The sequence below is a fragment of the Urocampus carinirostris genome, chromosome 8 (genome assembly GCF_059441175.1).
Source record: "Urocampus carinirostris isolate Australia breed hairy pipefish chromosome 8, RoL_Ucar_1.0, whole genome shotgun sequence".
Classification (NCBI taxonomy): Eukaryota; Metazoa; Chordata; class Actinopteri; order Syngnathiformes; family Syngnathidae; genus Urocampus; species Urocampus carinirostris.
The window spans coordinates 8,254,083-8,275,931 of NC_142356.1; the positions used below are offsets into that span (position 1 = coordinate 8,254,083).

The 21,849-nt window shown below is 38.8% G+C and overlaps 1 protein-coding gene across 3 annotated transcripts in view; it reads left to right on the top strand.

Moving 5' to 3' along the window:
* The window catches only part of sgcz (sarcoglycan zeta), a 399,187-nt gene that overhangs the window by 374,888 nt on the left and 2,450 nt on the right, over positions 1-21,849 (top strand). For all 3 annotated transcript variants that reach the window (XM_088342999.1, XM_088343001.1, XM_088343000.1), the window contains exon 7: positions 12,246-12,369. In XM_088342999.1, coding sequence (XP_088199125.1) covers positions 12,246-12,369 — 124 coding nt within the window. The remainder of the gene's footprint in view (positions 1-12,245; positions 12,370-21,849) is intronic.

Sequence of the window (21,849 nt, forward strand, 5' to 3'; positions counted from 1 at the left end):
TAGCACAGGAGGTAGAGCGCTCGTCTTGGGATCAAGAGGTTGCAGGTTCGATTCCCGGCTCCTCTGTGTTATATGTCGAAGAACCCCGATAAGCAGGTAGTTGCTTTGCATGGCTGACGCCGCTATCGGTGTGTGAGTGTGAAGCACATTGTAAAGCGCTTTGGGAGGTCTTCATTGACTTGAAAAGCGCTACAGAAATGCAGACCATTTACGAAAGAGAGAAGGGGAAAAGAAAAAGAATGGGAGAGAAAGAGTAGAGAGAATGAGAGAAGACAAAAACTAAGAAAAAGAAAGAGAAAGAAGGAGGGGAAAAAAGGAAAGAAGAGAGAGAAATGAATAAGAAAGAAAAAAAAAACGAGGTCAGAAGAGAAAGAGAAGACAAAGAAGAAGAAAAGGGGGAGAAAATGAAAGGAGAAAAGAGAGTAAGAAAGAAGGAAAGAGAGTGAAAAAAATGTAGTGGAAAAAATATCCATGGTATTATCAATTATCAAGTCTTTACGATGTACATAGGATTCTGAACTAAATGAACAGAAAGGTGTTGTGGGAGGTAATTCAGCACTTATTTCCCCTTGTGCTTTTGTGTGTCTGCAATAAAAATACTACAAAAATACAAAAAAAAACTACTACAAAGGTGCTTGAAAACAGGGTGTAACATATTCTTTTGTATCCATTCAAAGTAGAAAAAAAAATATTTTAGAAATACTACAAAAATGCTGATAATAAGATACACAAATACAATTGAGGAAATATTACAACAGAAATACTACAAAAATACAACCACCGTAACAGTACGATACAAAATTACTGCTCCAAAAATATTACTACAGAAATACTAGAAAATACAACTACAATAATATTACAAAAATAATACAGATATACGACAAAAATTATAGTACAGTAATACTACAAAAATACTACAGATTTACTTCAAAGATTCTATGATGGAAATACTACAAACATACTTCAACAGAAATACTACAAAATACACTACAGTAACACTATACTGTAATACAAAAATACTTCTACATAAATATTACGACAGACAATAAAACAGTAATTCTATAAAATTACTACAGATATACTACAAAAATTATACCATTGAACTACTCTAGAAATACGACAAACGAAAAACTACATAATACTACAAATTAAAAGTACAATTGTACAATGAAAACACTACAGAAATATTACAAAAATCTTACTGCAGAAATACTACAAAAATACTAGAGATTCTACCATGGAAACCCAACTAAAATACTTCTCCATAAATATTACGACAGACATACTAAAATTAAAACAGTAATACTATGAAATTACTACAGATATACAACAAAAATTATACCATGGAAATACTCCAAAAATACTACTGATGAAAAACTACATAATACTACAAATTAAAAGTACTACAGTAATATTACAAAAATAATACAGATATACTACAAAAATTATAGTACAATAATACTACAAAAATACTACAGATTTATTTCAAACATTCTACTATGGAAATACTACAAAAATGCTGATAATAAGATACACAAATACAATTGAGGAAATATTACAACAGAAATACTACAAAAATACAACCACCGTAACAGTATGATAAAAAATTACTGCTCCAAAAATATTACTACAGAAATACTACAAAATACAACTACAGTAATATTACAAAAATAATACAGATATACGACAAAAATTATAGTTCAGTAATACTACAAAAATACTACAGATTTACTTCAAAGATTCTATGATGGAAATACTACAAACATACTTCAACAGAAATACTACAAAATACACTACAGTAACACTATACAGGGAGTGCAGAATTATTAGGCAAATGAGTATTTTGACCACATCATCCTCTTTATGCATGTTGTCTTACTCCAAGCTGTAAGATTCTACGATGGAAACACTACAAAAATACTTCAACAGAAATACAACAAAAATACGACTACAGTAACACTATAAGACAAAAATACTTCTACATAAATATTACGACAGACATACTAAAAATAAAACAGTAATACTATAAAATTACTACAGATATACTACAAAAATTATACCATTGAACTACTCCAGAAATACGACAGATGAAAAACTACATAATACTACAAATTAAAAGTACAATTGTACAATGAAAACACTACAGAAATATTACAAAAATCTTACTGCATAAATACTACAAAAATACTAGAGATTCTACCATGGAAACCCAACTAAAATACTTCTCCATAAATATTACGACAAACATACTAAAATAAAAACAGTAATACTATGAAATTACTACAGATATACAACAAAATTATACCATGGAAATACTCCAAAAATACTACTGATGAAAAACTACATAATACTACAAATTAAAAGTACAATAGTACAATGAAAACATTACAAAAATACTACAAAAATCTTACTGCAGAAATACTACAAAAATACTAGAGATTCTACCATGGAAACCCAACTAAAATACTTCTCCATAAATAGTACGACAAACATACTAAAATTAAAACAGTAATACTATGAAATTACTACAGATATACAACAAAATTATACCATGGAAATACTCCAAAAATACTACTGATGAAAAACTACATAATACTACAAATTAAAAGTACAATAGTACAATGAAAACACTACAAAAATACTACAAAAATCTTACTGCAGAAATACTACAAAAATACTAGAGATTCTACCATGGAAACACAACTAAAATACTTCTACATAAATAGTACGACAGACATACTAAAAATTAAAACAGTAATACTATGAAATTACTACAGATATACAACAAAAATTATACCATTGAACTACTCCAGAAATACAACAGATGCAAAACTACATAATACTACAAATTAAAAGTACAATAGTACAATGAAAACACTACAAAAATACTACAAAAATCTTACTGCAGAAATACTACAGTAATATTACAAAAATAATACAGATATACTACAAAAATTATAGTACAATAATACTACAAAAATACTACAGATTTATTTCAAACATTCTACAATGGAAATACTACAAAAATACTTCGACAGAAATACTACAAAAATACGACTACATAAATATTACCACAGATATACTAAAAATAAAACGGTTGTACAATAAAATTACGACAGATATACTACAAAAATTGCCCTGCGATTGGCTTGCAACCAGTCCAGGGTGTCCCCTGCCCACTGCCCGATGATTGCTGGGATGGGCTCCAGCCTCCCCGCGACCCTACTGAGGATAAGCGGTGCAGCTGATGAGATGAGATGAGACACTACAAAAATTATACCATGGAAATACTACTGATGAAAAACTGATGAAAACACAACAGAAATACTACAAAAATCTTACTGCAGAAATACTACAAAAACGAACTCAAGTATTATTACAAAAATACGAGAGATTCTACCATGGAAACACAACATAAATACTTCTACAGAAATATTATGACGGAAATACTACAAAATGAAAACGACAGTAATACTACAACATGATGACTACATAAATAGTACAAAAACTACAAAAATACAACTGCAGTGATACTAGAGATATACTCAAGAATCTACTGTCGAAACTAATTCTGCAGCTTCAGCCACAGACTGCTGTCACAGTCTTATTTCACGGACAGACTGAGGAGATCATTTCTTCCTCGTGCCATGAGGCTCTTTAACTCCACCCGGGGGAGTAAAAGCCCACATTAAACCCGACCCCCCACATTTGCATACTACACTATTTTTTATCGTGTGTTTTCCTTAGCACTATTTAAATACTCTATAGCAAACGTTTTGTTGGGTATTTTTGTATTCTATATCTTTGTTTTATTATTTTATTTTTCAACACAAGGATACTGCTGGAAGTGTGAATATCCCTACTGGGATGAATAAAGTATCTATCTTTCTGTCTGTCTGTCTGTCTGTCTGTATCTATCTAGACATCTATCTATATCTATCTAGACATCTATCTATCTATCTCTATCTATCTAGACATCTAGACATCCATCTAGACATCTAGATCTATCTATCTAGACATCTATCTAACTAGACATATATCTATATCTATCTAGACATCTATCCATCTGGACATCTATCTATCTGGACATCTATCTATATCTATCTAGACATCTATCTATCTGGACACCTATGTATCTAGACATCTAAACATCTATCTAGACATCTAGACATCTATCTATCTATCTAAACATCTAGACATCTATCTATCTAGACATCTATCTATATCTATCTAGGCATCTATCTATATCTATCTAGACATCTATACATCTATCTATATCTGTCTAGACATCTATCTATCTATCTAGACATCTATCTATCTATCTAGACATCTAGACATCTATCTATCTAGACATCTATCTATCTATCTAGACATCTAGACATCTATCTATCTAGACATCTATCTATCTAGACTTCTATCTATCTAGACATCTATCTATATCTATCTAGACATCTATCTATATCTATCTAGACATCTATCTATCTGGACATCTATCTATCTAGACATCTAAACATCTATCTAGAATTCTAGACATCTATTTAGACCACTAGACATCCATCTATCTAGACATCTAGAGATCTATCTAGACATCTAGACATCTATCTAGAAATCTAGACATCCAACTATATCTATCTAGACATCTATCTATCTATCTAGACATCTAGACATCTATCTATCTAGACTTCTATCTATCTAGACATCTATCTATATCTATCTAGACATCTATCTATATCTATCTAGACATCTATCTATCTGGACATCTATCTATCTAGACATCTAAACATCTATCTAGAATTCTAGACATCTATTTAGACCACTAGACATCCATCTATCTAGACATCTATCTATCTAGACATCTAGACATCTATCTATCCAGACATCTATCTATATCTATCTAGACATCTATCTATATCTATCTAGACATCTATCTATCTGGACATCTATCTATCTAGACATCTAAACATCTATCTAGACATCTATCTATCTAGACATCTATCTATCTAGACATCTAGACATCTATCTAGACATCTATCTAGACATTTATCTAGACATTTATCTATCTATCTAGAAATGTATCTATCTAGACATCTATCTAGGATTTGAATGGACCGAACCATTTCAAGTCAGTGCTTCGTTTTTCGCATTCTTGTACATTTTATATTTTTTTTATCTAGCGTTTTTCATCACATTTATTCCTATCCTGTCCAATATAATTTCCAGGGTGCCTGCGATAATTTTGGGGGTACAATAAAGCTTAGTAGCATATAATGAGATTCTCTGCAAGTGAAGAGGAAGACAGAAACCTAAGTCGAGCAAACGACGTGTCGAAAATCTTTCGCGTTTCTCTCGAGGAATGCAAAGAAACGTTTTTTTTCAGTCGAAGGACTCAACGAAGCGTCGTTATCAATGGGAAAAAAACTCAAAGAGCGAATATAGTGGAGGCAAAGAGCAGCACCTAATTAGTTCTTAAAAACTCTTTGAATAAGGTCGCCCCCTGGCTGTTTTTCTTTATTAAAAAGTGAGCTGGGTGTCAAAAGTAATTGGATATCATTACAATTTTGAAGAAGACGCTTTCTCTTTGAACTGCGCCTTTGGGAGAAATTTCTCAAGCGTTGTGTTTCGTAAAATGAGCTTCGCTTGATTTTTTTTTCCGTCTTCATAATATTTGTATTCCGATAGCTTAGTCGCCGATCTGATTTTTGTGCCGTGGAATCGAGACGGAAACATGGCGGACAGCAAAGACACCGGACACTCAAGCTTGATTTACCGTATTTTCCGCACTATAGGGCGCACCGGGTTATAGGGCGCACCCCCAAAAAATTGTTTTTGGTCCTATATTTTCCATACATAAGGCGCACCGGATTATAAGGCGCTACAATGGGAACGTCGACAAAACAGTCAGATAGTTCAGTCCAACTGATTACCCCCTTAACATTCCCAAAGCTTGCAAAGACGCAAATACGTGTCGAGACCACGTGCGGATGCGGTGTCCGTACGATGTCACTCAAATGCATCGTTTCAAATATCATTCGGAAGGTTAAAGTCTTCGGATTCAAGAAATGCCAACCATTCCTTAGTTTCTATTTTCTTTTTCGCTCGCAACTTTACTGTGCATATGACAATAAACACTTGGAATTGAGTTTAATTCACTCAACTCATCACAGCAACATCAAGATCGTTCTAAAACAAGATACCGGGAAAATATAAAGCCGCATAGCTCACTTAAGTTCTCTTGCAGCCTTCACGTAACCATGGTCTTCTTAATACCGTGAGTGTAGTAAATCCAGGAGAGTAAAATATTTACAAATACAGACTAATGAAACATGTTTCTTTATGGCGTAGTTTAGCAAGCTTGCTAGTCACAGTCATCTTTTTCGGCCAATTGCAGGGTTTGTTTTGGCCCTCTAGCCTATCCGAGGCTCCGAATAACTTCAGCCAATAGCGATCGATTTAACGGATGATTGACACATCTTTTTCGGCCAATTGCAGGGTTTGTTTTGGCCCTCTAGCCTATCCGAGGGTCCGAATAACTTCAGCCAATAGCGATCGATTTAACTGATGATTGACACCTCTTTTTCAGCCAATTGCAGGGTTTGTTTCGGCCCTCTAGCCTATCCGAGGGTCCGAATAACTTTAGCCAATAGCGATCAATTCAAATGATGATTGACACATTGGTTAGCCAATGAAACGCCGGTATATAAATCCCAGCATACACCACGGACTACTCCACGTTCGGGGGGGAATCGAGTCGGCGGCTGTTGCGTAAGTTGCGAGACCTTGCCACTTAATATTGAGCCATATATAAGGCGCACTGTATTATAAGGCGCATGGTCAGCTTTTGAAAAAAATGAAGACTTTTAGTTGCGCCTTATAGTGCGGAAAATACGGTACTTATGCGGGAGAAGCATCGCATATTCGATAGTTTAGCTAGCATGAAGACAACTGTGACATAAGAACAATAAATTCTACAGATGTACAGTTGTAGTCAAAAGTTGAGATACACTTGTGAAGAACATAATGTCATTGCTCTATTGCGTTTCCAGTTATTTCTACCACTCGGATTTTTCCCTGATAGATTGATTTTGTAACTAAAAAGGTTTATGAGGTTTGTTTTTTTTAATGACTTTATTATGGGTTAAAGAAAAAGTCATAAAATCTTCTAGGTCAAAAATATACAATGAAGAAAAGAAGTAACGTATTTTCCGCACTATAAGGCGCACCGTGTTATAAGGCGCACCTTCAATGAATGATATATTTTAAAACTTTTACCATACAAAAGGCGCACCGCATTATACAGGGATCAGAATTTTCCGCGGATCCGCGGATTTCCGCTGTTTTTGAACCCCAAAGGCATTCCGACTTTTTCACTTTTTCTCTTGCGTAGCAAACAAATTCAAAATCCGACTGTCTCACTCTTTCCTTTATTGCTCTGGTGCACCCTGGCGGCCGTTAGAAAAATTGGCCGCATTGTTGCTCAAGCTGCAGGGACTGAACTGCATTTGAACTTATCTTGCAGTATTTACAAAAAAATCAGTTATGTGGGCAAATTATTTTAATCTTCTAAAAATGTTACTTAAATGATAAATATAAGCATGGTTTTGGACAAGTAAATTGCCTAAAACCCAGGAGCTTGGGGGGGCTTGGGGGGGGCTCCGCCCTGCTTTATTCCTGGACCCGGGCTATTTCAGCTGAAAATGAAAATCTCCATTCTGATCCCTGATTATAAGACGCTACAGTAGAGGCTGTAGTTACGTTATCCAACCATTAGATGGTGCCGCGCTAAAGGGAATGTCAACAAAACAGTCAGATAGGTCAGTCAAACTCTATTAATAGATAACAAACAAGCTTTTCACAACTCCATTCACTCCCAAAATGAATAAACAGCTGTTTTATTATTTTATCTCAGGTAAAGCATTTTCGTGACACATCTTTGAACAACAGCAAGGCATAACATTTTACTTTTCCTCCATTTAGTCGCAAAAAACCCTCTGATACTGTTATGGTAAATTAAACGTTAGAGCAATCGCGATATAGTGCAAAAACAATAAAGTGCAATAACAATGCAAACAATAACAATAAAGCAATAACATAATAACTGTAAAATGTAAAACGTAAACACACAAAAACAAAACATAAAGCTCACTCTATCAGCTCCTCATCTACGAATCCCTCGAATTCTTCTTCTGCAGTGTTCGAATTGACCATCTCAGTGAATGGGCCATCAACACGTCCGTCTCCGTCTCATCAAGGTCGTCATTAATCGAGTCGGTGTCGCTGTGGTTATCTGGCAGTTCGGGGACAATTCCCGTCTTCCTGAAAGCTCGGACCACAGTTGAGACTGATAACAGTAGCACCAAGAAGGACCACCAAGAAGGACCACCTCTGAATTCTTTAATGTTAAGTTCCCGTGCCAGCGCTGTTGCCTTCATTCAAATAGTGATTGTACTGACACTTCTACTTGTTGCTCTTTGTTCAACAACCCACTGTTCAAGTTTGTCTTCTAACTGTGGCCAACTCGCTTTATTGCCACGGAAACTTTGTTTAGTCTTCCTTACTTGGCGCAGCTCATCATCATGCTTCCTCCACTTCCGCACCATCGATTCATTAATGTTAAACTCTCTCGCTGCTGCTCTATTCCCGTGTTCTACTGCGTGACTGATCGCCTTGAGTTTAAACTCTGCGTTGTAAGCGTGTCTCTTAATAGGAGCCATTTCAGGGTCTTCATACAAACGCACAAATAAAAGAGAATCGTTGTTTAATATTTCCCAGTATGCACAGCGCACGAAAAATGGAGTCGGTGGCTGCTTACCGTAAGTTGCGAGACCTGTCACGGCTCAATATTGATCCATATATAAGGCGCACCGGAATATAAGGCGCATAGTCAGCTTTTTAAAAAAAAAAAAAAGATTTTAGGTGCGCCTTATAGTGCGGAAAATACGGTATTTGAACACCCTGCTATTTTGCTATTTCTCCCACTTAGAAATCATGGAGGGGTCAGACATTTTCATCGTAGGTGTATGTCCACTGTGAGAGAGATAAACTAAAAAGAAAAATCCAGAAATCACAATGCATGATTTTTTAAAATAAGTATTCTCTCTCGAAATCCTGCAAACAAAAAACAACGAGTAAAACAGATTCGGACACGCGTCCTCCATTTGGATTTTCCGACGAAAGCGGCGTTTCATTTATTAAGCGCGTCTCCCGTCATCAATCGTAATTCTCCTTTTTATTTAATTTGATTTGCTAGCTTACCCTTGAACAGTAATCGTCGACCGCGCCATTTAATCTCCTTCTATTGTTTTCAACTTTGCGTCAAGCGCTAATGACCTTGAGCGCTTCAAGGACACGAATGCTTCGGGGGGTTTTACACACTTCCGAAAGTTAATTTGGATATTTTTTCTTTTCTTTATAGTCAAATATAATTAAATGTGTTTTTGGGCCTGTTTTTATTCAATTCTGGTAGTTTCTGGCTTGGGTTAGCTCATATTTCTGCTATTTCTGCGGGTTGCTAGCTTCACTTTAGCTACTAGAATCACTTCAGTGGTTAATGCTAAAAGAATTAGCAGCTAAAGCTAATGTTAATTCGGTTCCAATGGTCACTGGCCTCAATTTAGCTCTTTTTTATGCCAACAGGGACTCTAGCCGCTTTAGCAAATAGCATCTCTTTGGTTGTTGGATCCGCTTAAGCCCCTAGCATCACTTTAGTAGGTAATGTTATTCAACTTAGCAGCTAATGCTAATTCCTTTCTGGGAGTCCCTGGCTTGGATTTAGAATAAATATCCGCTTACAGAGCCGCTAGTCACACTAGCACTTGACATTGGTTTGATTGTTAGCTTCTCTTTAGCTACTAGAATCACTTCAGTGGTTAATTGTAAAATAATTAGCAGCTAATGCTAATGTTAATTCGCTTCCACTGGCCTCAAATTAGCTCCAATTTTTTGCTAACAGAGCAGCTAGCAGTTTTAGCAAATAGCATCTTTTTGGTTGTTGGATCCGCTTTAGCCCCTAGCATCACTTTAGTAGGTAATGTTATTCAACTTAGCAGCTCATGCTAATTCCTTTCTGGGAGTCCCTGGCTTGGATTTAGAATAAATATCCGCTTACAGAGCCGCTAGTCACACTAGCACTTGACATCGGTTTGATTGTTAGCTTCTCTTTAGCTACTAGAATCACTTCAGTGGTTAATTGTAAAATTATTAGCAGCTAATGCTAATGTTAATTCGCTTCCACTGGCCTCAACTTAGCTCCAATTTTTTGCTAACAGAGCAGCTAGCCGTTTTAGCAAATAGCATCTCTTTGGTTGTTGGATCCGCTTAAGCCCCTAGCATCACTTTAGTAGGTAATGTTATTCAACTTAGCAGCTAATGCTAATTCCTTTCTGGGAGTCCCTGGCTTGAATTTAGCATAAATGTCCGCTAACCGAGCCGCTAGTCACATTAGCACTTGACATCGGTTTGATTGCTAGCTTCTCTTTAGCTACTAGAATCACTTCAGTGGTTAATTGTAAAATAATTAGCAGCTAATGCTAATGTTAATTCGGTTCCACTGGCCTCAAATTAGCTCCAATTTTTTGCTAACGGGGCAGCTAGCCGTTTTAGCAAATAGCATCTCTTTGGTTGTTGGATCCGCTTTAGCCCCTAGCATCACTTTAGTAGGTAATGACATTCAACTTAGTAGCTAATGCTAATTCCTTTCTGGGAGTCCCTGGCTTGGATTTAGCATAAATATCCGCTAACAGAGCCGCTAGTCATACTAGCACTTGACATCGGGTTTATTGCTAGCTTCTCTTTAGCTACTAGAATAACTTCAGTGGTTAATTGTAAAATAATTAGCAGCTAATGCTAATGTTAATTCGGTTCCACTGGCCTCAAATTAGCTCAAATTTTTTGCTAACGGGGCAGCTAGCCGTTTTAGCAAATAGCATCTCTTTGGTTGTTGGATCCGCTTTAGCCCTTAGCATCACTTTAGTAGGTAATGTTATTCAACTTAGCAGCTAATGCTAATTCCTTTCTGGGATTCCCTGGCTTGGATTTAGCATAAATATCCGCTAACAGAGCCGCTAGTCATACTAGCACTTGACATCGGTTTGATTGCTAGCTTCTCTTTAGCTTTTAGAATCACTTAAGTGGTTAATTGTAAAATAATTAGCAGCTAATGCTAATGTTAATTCGGTTCCATTAGCCTCAAATTAGCTCCAATTTTTTGCTAACAGAGCAGCTAGCCGTTTTAGCAAATAGCATCTCTTTGGTTGTTGGATCCGCTTTAGCCTCTAGCATCACTTTAGTAGGTAATGTTATTCAACTTAGCAGCTAATGCTAATTCCTTTCTGGGAGTCCCTGGCTTGTATTTAGCATAAATATCCTCTAACAGAGCCGCTAGTCACACTAGCACTTGACATCGGTTTGATTGCTAGCTTCTCTTTAGCTACTAGAATCACTTCAGTGGTTAATTGTAAAATAATTAGCAGCTAATGCTAATGTTAATTCGGTTCCACTGGCCTCAAATTAGCTCCAATTTTTTGCTAACAGAGCAGCTAGCAGTTTTAGCAAATAGCATCTCTTTGGTTGTTGGATCCTCTTTAGCCCCTATCACTTTAGTAGGTGATGTTATTCAACTTAGCAGCTAATGCTAATTCTGCTCTGTGACTCCCTGGCTTCGATTTAGCTCATATTTCTGCTTACAGAGCCTCTAGCCACTAGATTCACTTCAGTAGTTAATACTAAATAATTTAGCAAATATTGCTAATGTTAATTCTGTTCCAGCGGTCACTGGCCTCGATTTAGCTCCTAGTTTATGCTAACAGGGTAGCTAGCCGCTTTAGCAAATAGCATCTCTTGTTGTTGGATCCGCTTTAGTAGGTAATGTTATTCAACTAAGCAGCTCATGCTAATTCTGCTCTGTGAGTCCCTGGCTTGGATTTACCATATATATGCGCTAACAGCCACTAGCCACACTAGCAGTTGACATCTCTTTGGTTGCTAGCTTCACTTTAGCCTCAGGAATCATTTCAGTGGTTAATACTAAAAGAATTAGCAACTAATGCTAATGTTAATTCGGTACCACTGGCCTCAATTTAGCTCAGATTTTTGCTAACAGAGCAGCTAGCCACTTTAGATTTCGATTTTTGACTTTGTCCAGGTACTTATATCGTAAAACATTTGTATAAAGAGTCGAGGTACCACAGTACTGCTGTAATACTCATAAATAATGCCTATCTTATTCCACACCGATTTTTTTCCCCCAGGCTGGAGTCCCCGACGAGGACTTTAACGCTGGAAGCACCCCGAGGCGTCGAGGTCAACGCGGGGGTGGGGGACTTCACGGCGTCCTGTCGGAAAGACCTCCTGCTCCAGTCCTCGGAAGGCGAGGTGAGGATAGCACGTCGACTCCATTTTCTTTCTTTTTTTTTCTGCGCTAATGAGCGTCATCAATCTCGCGACCTTGATAGCCCCCCCCCTCCTCAAATTTGGCAAAGTGACTTCATTAAAAGCGCCCTTGTCATCCTTCGCCGTTTTGTACGTGTCCTATCGAGCCGCTATATTGTTGTCTTTCCGAAGAAGCGCCTGACGTTTACGCTAGCTCGAATGTCAGCTAGCGCGCGGCGTGTCATTAATTCTGTAATTAACCGTCGGACGTTGAATACACTCGCTGTCTCTCTCCGTGTCTTTCGTGCGTGAAACAGTTTAAAGATCGTTTCCTCCGGAAGAATATTTAATAGCATCGCTGCGGTGGTTAGCTTCTTTTTTAGCCGTTAGCATCGTTTTAGCTTTGTTTCAGCCGCTGGCATCACTTAAGCAGCTAACATTTCGGAAAATAAGAATAAATTTTACTGCAAAGACCTCGTTCACATTCCGTAACTACTAATGCTAAAGCTAGTACTGCTGCTAGCTGTTTATGCTAATGTCTTTGTATTAACGTCCAATGCTAACATGAGAAATTTGATCAGAAAAGTCCCCTTTAAATTCAAATGAAATGAAATGATCTGCATTTATATTTTCAAGTCAAGACTTCCCAAAGCGCTTTACACTGTGCTTCACATTTCCCAATAGCGGCCTTGCAGCCATGTAAGGCGCTAACCTGCTTATTGGGGGTTTTAGGGGTTCAGTGTCTTACCCAAGGACACTTCGACATGTAACACGGACGAGCCGGGATTCGAACTAGGATCCCTTGATCCCAAGACGAGCGCTCTACCTCCTGAGCTAAAGCCTGTCCTGAAAGCAGATACACTTTCCTCTCCGGAAGAATGTTTCATAGATTTAGTGGTTAGCTTAATCTTAGCCACTAGTATTTATTTAGCTTCATTTTAGCCGCTAGCATCACTTTAGCTCAATTTTGCTGCTAGAATCCCTTTAGCAACTAGTATGTCAATGAGTAGTCTGTTGGTTTGACACATGGAGAGGATGGATGAGGAGCGAATGTTGAAGTCTATAGAGCAGAAGTCAATGGAAGGAGACCAAGAGGAAGGCCGCGATTGACGTGGATGGATGGTGTTATGAATGCACTGCAGGAAAAAGGTCTAAATATAAATAGATAGATAGATAGATAGATAGATAGATACTTCATTCATCCCCGTAGGGAAATTCACACTTCCAGCAGTATCCTTTTGTTGTTTATTAACAGATTAACAGGATGGCCCTGGGGTGCTGTGTTGTAGTTTAGCAACAGCGGAGTGGATGACGTCACACGCTAGGCCAAAAGTTCAACGTCCCTGCAGCAGATGGAAATCTTTGTTCCCAGGGGTACACCGCCTCGTGTTCACGTACATAGCGAGTCCGCCTCCTCTCCGTTTCCCACAGGCTTTTGTGTCTCTGTCTGCCCTAACAGCGCTGAAGCCAGGTAGCTCCGGGTAGCTCCACGTTAGCGTCCGGGATGCTAGACGTGAGCCACGTTTCTGTAAAACACAGCAAATTGCACTCCCTCTACGCTTTGATGTTTTTCACCAGCCCAGCCAGTTCGTCGGTCTTATTTGGTAGAGAGTTCACATTTACCATGATTACGGACGGTACCGAAGGCTTATAACGCCGCTAGCCGCTTAGCCTTAGCTCCGGCTCTGCATCCACGATAGGGCCCCCTCATCAAGAATCCTTCAGGGCAAGGAGTTCCTTGAATAAACGCATTTTTGTGCGTTAAAACCCATAACCATAGGATAGAAAGTAATCCAACGTGTTGTTGTCAAACGGGACGAAAAACATTGAAGATAAAACCAGACACTTAAAACAATAAATCACAAAAAGATCGAAATAACACGAAGCTGCTGGAAAGGCTGCCGCTCTGGGCGGCGCCTATGATGTAATGAATATATATAGTGGAATACAATAACGTGTGTGTATATATATATATATATATATATATATATATATATATATATATATATATATAGTGGAAGCTAGAGCTCTTGTTAGTGATAGGAATCAGTGGAGAGGTGTTGTAAAAGGATAGTGGGATGTTTGGACGTGTTCTATGATACGGCAGGGGTAAACCAGTGAAAGCTGTCGAGCCCTGCTGTTGAACAGAAGAGTGTGTTGTATCACCCTGACCCCTTTCATCTGGCATGACCAACTTAGCAATAGTCTGTGGTCTGTGCAGCCCTTTGAGACTATGTGATTAAGGGTGTCACAAATAAACATGACTTGACTTGACTTCCCCTGAGGTTTTTGAGTTTTTCCTTGACCTCATGTGGGTTTAAGAACAGGGGGGTGGTGTCATAATAGTCTGTGGTTTGCAATAATCTGTGGTATGTGCAGCCCTTTGAGACTCTTTGTGATTAAGGGTGTCACAAAATACACGTGACTTGACTTGACTTAACCTGTGGTTTTTGAATTTTTCCTTGCCCTCATGTAGGTTTTAGATCAGGGGATGGTGTCATAGTAGTCTGTGGTTTGAAATAATCTGTGGTCTGTGCAGCCCTCTGAGACTCTTTGTGATTAAGGGTGTCACAAATGCACATGACTTGACTTGACCTAAGGTTTTTGAGTTTTTCCTTCCCCTCATGTAGGTTTTAGATCAGGGGATGGTGTCATAGTAGTCTGTGGTTTGCAATAGTCTGTGGTCTGTGCAGCCCTTTTAGACTCTTTGTGATTAAGGGTGTCACAAATACACATGACTTGACTTGACTTGACTTAACCTGAGGTATTTGAGTTTTTCCTTGCCCTCATGTGGGTTTAAGAACAGGGGCGTGGTGTCACAATAGTCTGTGGTTTGCAATAATCTGTGGTATGTGCAGCCTTTTGAGACTCTTTGTGATTAAGGGTGTCACAAATACACATGACTTGACTTGACTTAACCTGAGGTTTTTGAGTTTTTCCTTGCCCTCATGTGGGTTTAAGAACAGGGGGGTGGTGTCATAATAGTCTTTGGTTTGCAATAATCTGTGGTATGTGCAGCCCTTTGAGACTCCTTCTGATTAAGGGCCTCACAAATATTAATGACATAACATGACTACGTTATTCTATAAATACCAACTTTTTTTTAAAATTATAAGCGTTTTATCCGTATTATAATGTCAGTGGTCACAATACGATATACCAAACTTGAAATCGCATCATCTTTTTGGGCCGCTCCGTCAATTTTTCCCCACATTTTCCAAGCGTTCGACTAATAGAAACGTCCTTGACGCGCGCCAGAGCTCATTGACGCACGGGGCCTTCACGGTGTCAAACTCGGACGTCCGCGTTATTGTTCGCTTCCTGCCAGACGTCCGTAAATGCTCGGACGAAGGGGAGAGAGGAAGAAAACGCCACGGGGACAAAAAAGAGATAACGGATGAGAGCGGGACAAAAGGATGCATGACATGCAGGGACGGAGAGAAGTGACACAAAAGAAGCGGAGAAAAAGGAGAAGAAAGGAAAAGAAGAAAAAAAAACGTGCCCCCTCTTCCTTGCCATAAAGTGACAGTCACGCTGATATACAACCCGGCGCAGGAAAGTTAATTAGATAGGACGAGTTACTCGCATATGACAAGACGCAAAGGATGGAGGAGGAGGTTTCTCTGTTCTTTTATTCTGAAGTGTGCTGCCAACTTCGCTTTGTCTTCTTTTGCAAAAAAAAAAAGGATCATCAGTCATAATTTGCTGAAATCTCCGGCGCTGCACTCCAAAAAAGATTTTTGGGTGAAAAAATGACCCGATGGGAGTCAGAACCGGACTGAGCTGGCAATTAGAAATGATTGTTCGGGTTGTTATGTGCCAAATGAGCACATTTTCTAGATTCTATCTATCTATACTGGTCATATCCCTCGAGAGGGGTGGCCGACAGCAAGACAAAAACATACAAAAAAAGAAAATAAAAAAGGGAAGAAGTAGCAAAAAACACACACAAAATTTTGTGGACCATGCCCAACGCAAATGCCCAAACACCCAAACAAGTTAGCGGCCCGACAGCTTTCACTGGTTTACCCCTGCCGCATCATACAGGTGCCGTGCCCATCCCTTTGAACGCGTCCAAACATCCCACTATCCTTTTACAACACCTCGCCACTCATTTCTATCACCAAAATTTTCTAGATTGCAGTCTTAAAACATGAATTAAACTCTATAGCAGGCTTCGGGAACCTACGGCTCGCGTTCCAAATATGGCTCTTTTCATGAGTATATCTGGCTCGGAGATCAAAATTATCTTGCAAATTATTAAGAGTCATATGAAATGAAATGATCTGCATTTACTTTTCAAGTCAATGACTTACCAAATCTTTACAATGTGCTCCACATTTCCCAATAACCATGTAAGGCGCTAACCTGCTTATTGGGGGTATTAGGGGTTCAGTGTCCTACCCAAGGACACTTCGACATATAACACGGACGAGCCGGGATTCGAACTCGGATCCCTTGATCCCAAGACGAGCGCTCTACCTCCTGAGCTAGTGCCGAGTCGTGCCATTTTTGATATGTGCTAGGCCGTAATTTGTGTTTAGAAGCCAGAGCTAAACACTAAAAATTACTTTTATATAGGCAGCGTCTGAAATAACGTCTGCCCAGACGCCCGGGGCCTGCATCTTTTACGTCGGGCGTACAAGTTACACAACGTCTCTTATTCCGATTTCGAAATCTTTTCGGTGAGGAAATTTCGGAATTTTGGTTCGTTTGGCAATTTGCATACTTGGCAGCCAACAGGAAGCGGGCATCGGATAACTTCGTGCTTACCGACTTTCTCGAGCGTTCTAAGGTCGCTCATTTGCATATCAATTAGACGCACAGAGAACACAGGAAAAATGGAGAAGTGGTTAGGAATCAAGCCGAAACCTCAGCCCCAGAAAAAAGATTCAAAAGAAGCTAACAAAATTGATGACGGTACAAAATGTAAACGTACATTAAAAGCATGGTGGAAAGGGGAGTTCACGTGGCTTGTAGCAGACGAGGCAACATAAATATTGCATGAATGAAAATGAGTCAATACAGGTACATACTGATGGCAGATGGAAAACGGTGAGAGTTGTCTGCCCTGGTGTCCGCTAACTTTTTCGCATGAGTTTCAGACACTGATATAGGGTACAGGTTCAACTACAGTTTACAGTCAAAGTATCACATCAACAGACCCCGTTTTGGCTGCTTGTTGCTAAGGAAACCTGTGTAAGGAAAAAACCCTGAAAACCAAAGAACAAACCGGAAACTCCAGCAAAGCACCTGGAGCATTTAGATTGGGTGAGAGATAAGATGGGTGGAGCTATGCATACAATGCACACACTCCCTTTTCTCCGCCCAGCGGCGTCTGCGCCGAAGGTAAATACGCTGGATTTATTAGTCATGTAAAGAGTAAAATCATTTTATAAATATGTTAATATCAAATATATTAGTATTTACATTTTAGAAATAGATAAATTTAAATAATCTAATTTTTGGAAGAATAATATATATATATATATATATATATATATATATATATATATATATATATATACCTCATTAGCTCATTAGCTGCACTGCTTATCCTCAGTAGGGTCGCGGGGGTGCTGGAGCCCATCCCAGCAATCATCGGGCAGTGGGCAGGGGACACCCTGAACTGGTTGCCAGCCAATCGCAGGGCACACAGGGACAGACAACTCGCTCGCTCATTCACACCTAGGGACAATTTTGGACCGGCCGATCCACCTGAAATGCATGTCTTTGGAATGTGGGAGGAAACCGGAGTGCCCGGAGGAAACCCACGCAAGCACGGGGAGAACATACAAACTCCGCACAGGAAGTCCCGTAGCTGGATTTGAACCCACACAGGAGGTTCCCAAGACCTTAGAACTATGCCGCACACGCGCTAACCACTGCGCCGCCGTGCTGCCATATACACATACACATTTTTTTAAATTATTCCTATCAGACAAAAAACTTTTTCACATCTTTCCCGTGACAATGAAATTATATTTATTAATGATAATATTTTTTTAACAATTTCTTCTCATGACTTTAGTGGAGGAAATTCGGTTGCTAGCTTTTAGAAAATATCGTAAAATGGGAAAGACAATCCTTCATAACGAGAAAATAGTAACGATTATTATTGTTGTTTTTTGATGCGCATACATTTTTATAAGTAACAACATATTTTTGCACCAAATGAATATTGCACAAACCCTTACGATACCAACTGTATGTAACATCCTACATGTCGTCATTTCTTTGTGTAAATATTGTGTAAATTATAACTATAACCTTATCCTCCTTGTTTTATAACCTTATCTTCTCTGTTCCTTATCTTCTTGGTTTCTTTACCTCACTGTGAATATGTGAAACTGGAGTATCATGCCCAATTTCATTGGTTAACCCAGGGGTCGGGAACCTATGGCTCGCGAGCCATATATGGCTCTTTCTATGAGTACCTATGGCTCAGAGACCAATTTGATTGCATGCAAAATTTCTCCATCTTGTTCAAAACCGGGAATGTCTATGCTATTCAGGTACACGTAAAGCCAAACCAAAGCTAAATGCAAAGGAAACACTTCGCAGTATATATAGGGCACGTTTTTCACTACAATTTACAGTCAAGGTGTCACACAAAAAAAGGGGGAAAAAAAACTCGTTTTGGCTGTACAACGCTAAAGAATCCTTTATTTAAAAGTTCACTATATAATCTGTGTTCAGTGTTCAGATACTTTATGATGAATCCACAGAACTGTAAATACGCCAAAACACCGGAAGGGAACTTAGTCATTTGATTGGGTGAGTGGGAGGGATGGGTGGAGCTATGCAAAAAGTACAAGCACTCCCTCCCATCTCTCGCCCTACGCCGTCTGCGCCAAAGGTAAGCACATCAGGCTCCCTGTTTGCAGAATGTTGTGACGTTTTTACAAAATCACTGCTTGCATCTGGGTTTGAAACCAATATGTATGAAAAAAAGGGTCAAAATGAGTTTAACCGATCTTGAGTAATTGCAAGAAAGAGACAAGTTTAAAGTGGTCTGTTTGTTGAATTTGGGACAGGGGCTCTGGCATTATTCTCTTTTCATAATTTTGATCAAATCATCAAAAATAAATGTGCTGAAGACTAAGCTTTTGTCTGGGGCGCGGGTTTAGCAATTTAGTAAATTTGTCTCATAATATATGGTGTGGCTCTTTCCCAAAATAAAATTAATATTTTTTGCTTTTATGGCTCTTTGAGTCAAAAAGGTTCCCGACCCCTGGGTTAACCCATTTTGTAACAATGACAATAAAGGTATATTCTATTCTATTCTATAATAAATATTGAGGATCACCAATAAAGTAAACAAATTGAGTTTATCACTATAATTGATTACAATATTTGTGTTAATTTACGTATTCTTCCCGAATGATATTCACAGTAAAAAGAAAACAGATTTCACAGTAGAGAAATTGAGAACCTCTGCTCTGGAAAAGTCATTTTCTCCTCAAAAATCGGCAGACTCCGCCTCTCCATTTTCGTCAGACACATATTGACATCGCCGATTGTGTTTTTTGACACGGACGTCAGAACCTGGTCCCTCTTTGCGGTCTTTTGTGCAACCGTCATTCGTCGTTAGCTTCAAGTTAGCGGCGCTCCGTTGGCGGCGGCTAATGGTGTGTGCAATGCAATCGGTTTTGTGTTTGGGAACATTTGCGCCCTGAAAAATGTGAACGTTGTGGGCCAATTGATTCAATGTGAAAGGTATAGAAACCTATACTTCTGAACCCTCCAAAAACATTAAAATATAAAAATAGTCTATAGTAAGTACTACTTCAAAGTCATATTCGAGCATACGCTTAAATTACATTCCAAATAAAAAGTCAAATTTCACTTACCTTGGGTGTGATGTGACTTGAGTTGGTCAAGAGGAGTAGCAGGTTGATGCAGAAGGTGAAGAAAACGGCAGATTCAAATGATTTTAAAGCTGATTTGGTTCGCCTGTCCATAGAAGACAATGCATACTTTTTCTTAAAAAAGTTTTAAAAGTCTATTAGTTCCGGCCATATTTCTTAGCAAGGGTAGCAATTCATGTGCCATATTTGTATTTATTGATGATTGCAAGCTTTTTTCCATGGTTCTCGTCTTGCTTTTCCCTTTAGCACCACCACTAGTTTTGGGACCCTTAACTCAATAAATGTCAGTGTGTTACACAATATTATCACCAAACACACACAGAGAGAGAGAGAGAGAGAGAGAGAGAGAGAGAGAGAGAGAGAGAGAGAGAGAGAGAGAGAGAGAGAGAGAGAGAGAGAGAGAGAGAGAGAGAGAGAGAGAGAGAGAGAGAGAGAGAGAGAGAGAGAGAGAGAGAGAGAGAGAGAGAGAGAGAGAGAGAGAGAGAGAGAGGAAATACAGAGATAGAGAGACAGAATAAAAGCGAGAAAAAGAAAGATATAAAGAAGGCAGACAGAGCTAGATTACAACAGAGAGAGAGAGAGACAGAGAGATTTAATGTAGGAAAGACAGACAGAAAGAGAGAGGGATAGAGAGAAAGACAGAAAGAGAGAGGGATAGAGAGAAAGACAGAAAGAGAGAGATTCAATGTAGGAAAGAGAGGGAGAGAAAAGGATAGGCATCGTGGGAGGTAGTTCAGCCTATAGCATATTGGATGCAAACCATTCACAGACCAGCATCTTGGAGAAATAACTCGCACGGTAAAACATAAGATTTTTCTATGTTTTTGGGCTCCCAAAATAGTTTGTAGTTGATATCATATAGTGGGGAAAATGCCGTATCTAGGGGGCAAAAAAATCTTCTAAATCCACATCATAATGGGAATACATCTTAAGGTAGGGACGCCATAGCCCGGGGCTCTACGGTACATCCAACTGATTGAAGATTTGCCACTTTTTAACAATTAGAAGCACCTTTAATTAAAGGGTCGCCTAAAGTACTACAATGCTGTCCATTTTTGTCCAAAGATTGGAATTAGATGTCCTAATTAATGATCACCAAAGCTTTTAGGATTTTAGCTTTTTGTTAGCATTTTGGTAAATTTATAATGCATTTGCTACAAAATTAAACCTTGGCTACTACAGGGACCTGGGGGAAGTGCTCTGCTCAAGATCTCCGACCTTTGCCTGAGGGAACGTGCTGCATTTTCCTGTTACGCTTGAGTCTGTTTGTTGTTATCCTTGCGTGTCCTCCCTTTTATGATTGTGTCTTTGAAGTGTTATATACTGTACTTCTCCCCTGGCGGTTTGAATTATTTGTAATAAAGAAGGGATGAGATTCAGGACTTGAGCTGGTTACCGTATTTTCCGCACTATAGGGCGCACCGGGTTATAGGACGCACCCCCAAAAAATAGTTTTTGGTCCTATATCTTCCATACATAAGGCGCACCGGATTATAAGGCGCTACAATGGGAACGTCGACAAAACAGTCAGATAGTTCAGTCCAACTTATTACTCCCTTAACATTCCCAAAGCTTGCAAAGAAGCAAATACGTGTCTCAGACATGTACGGAA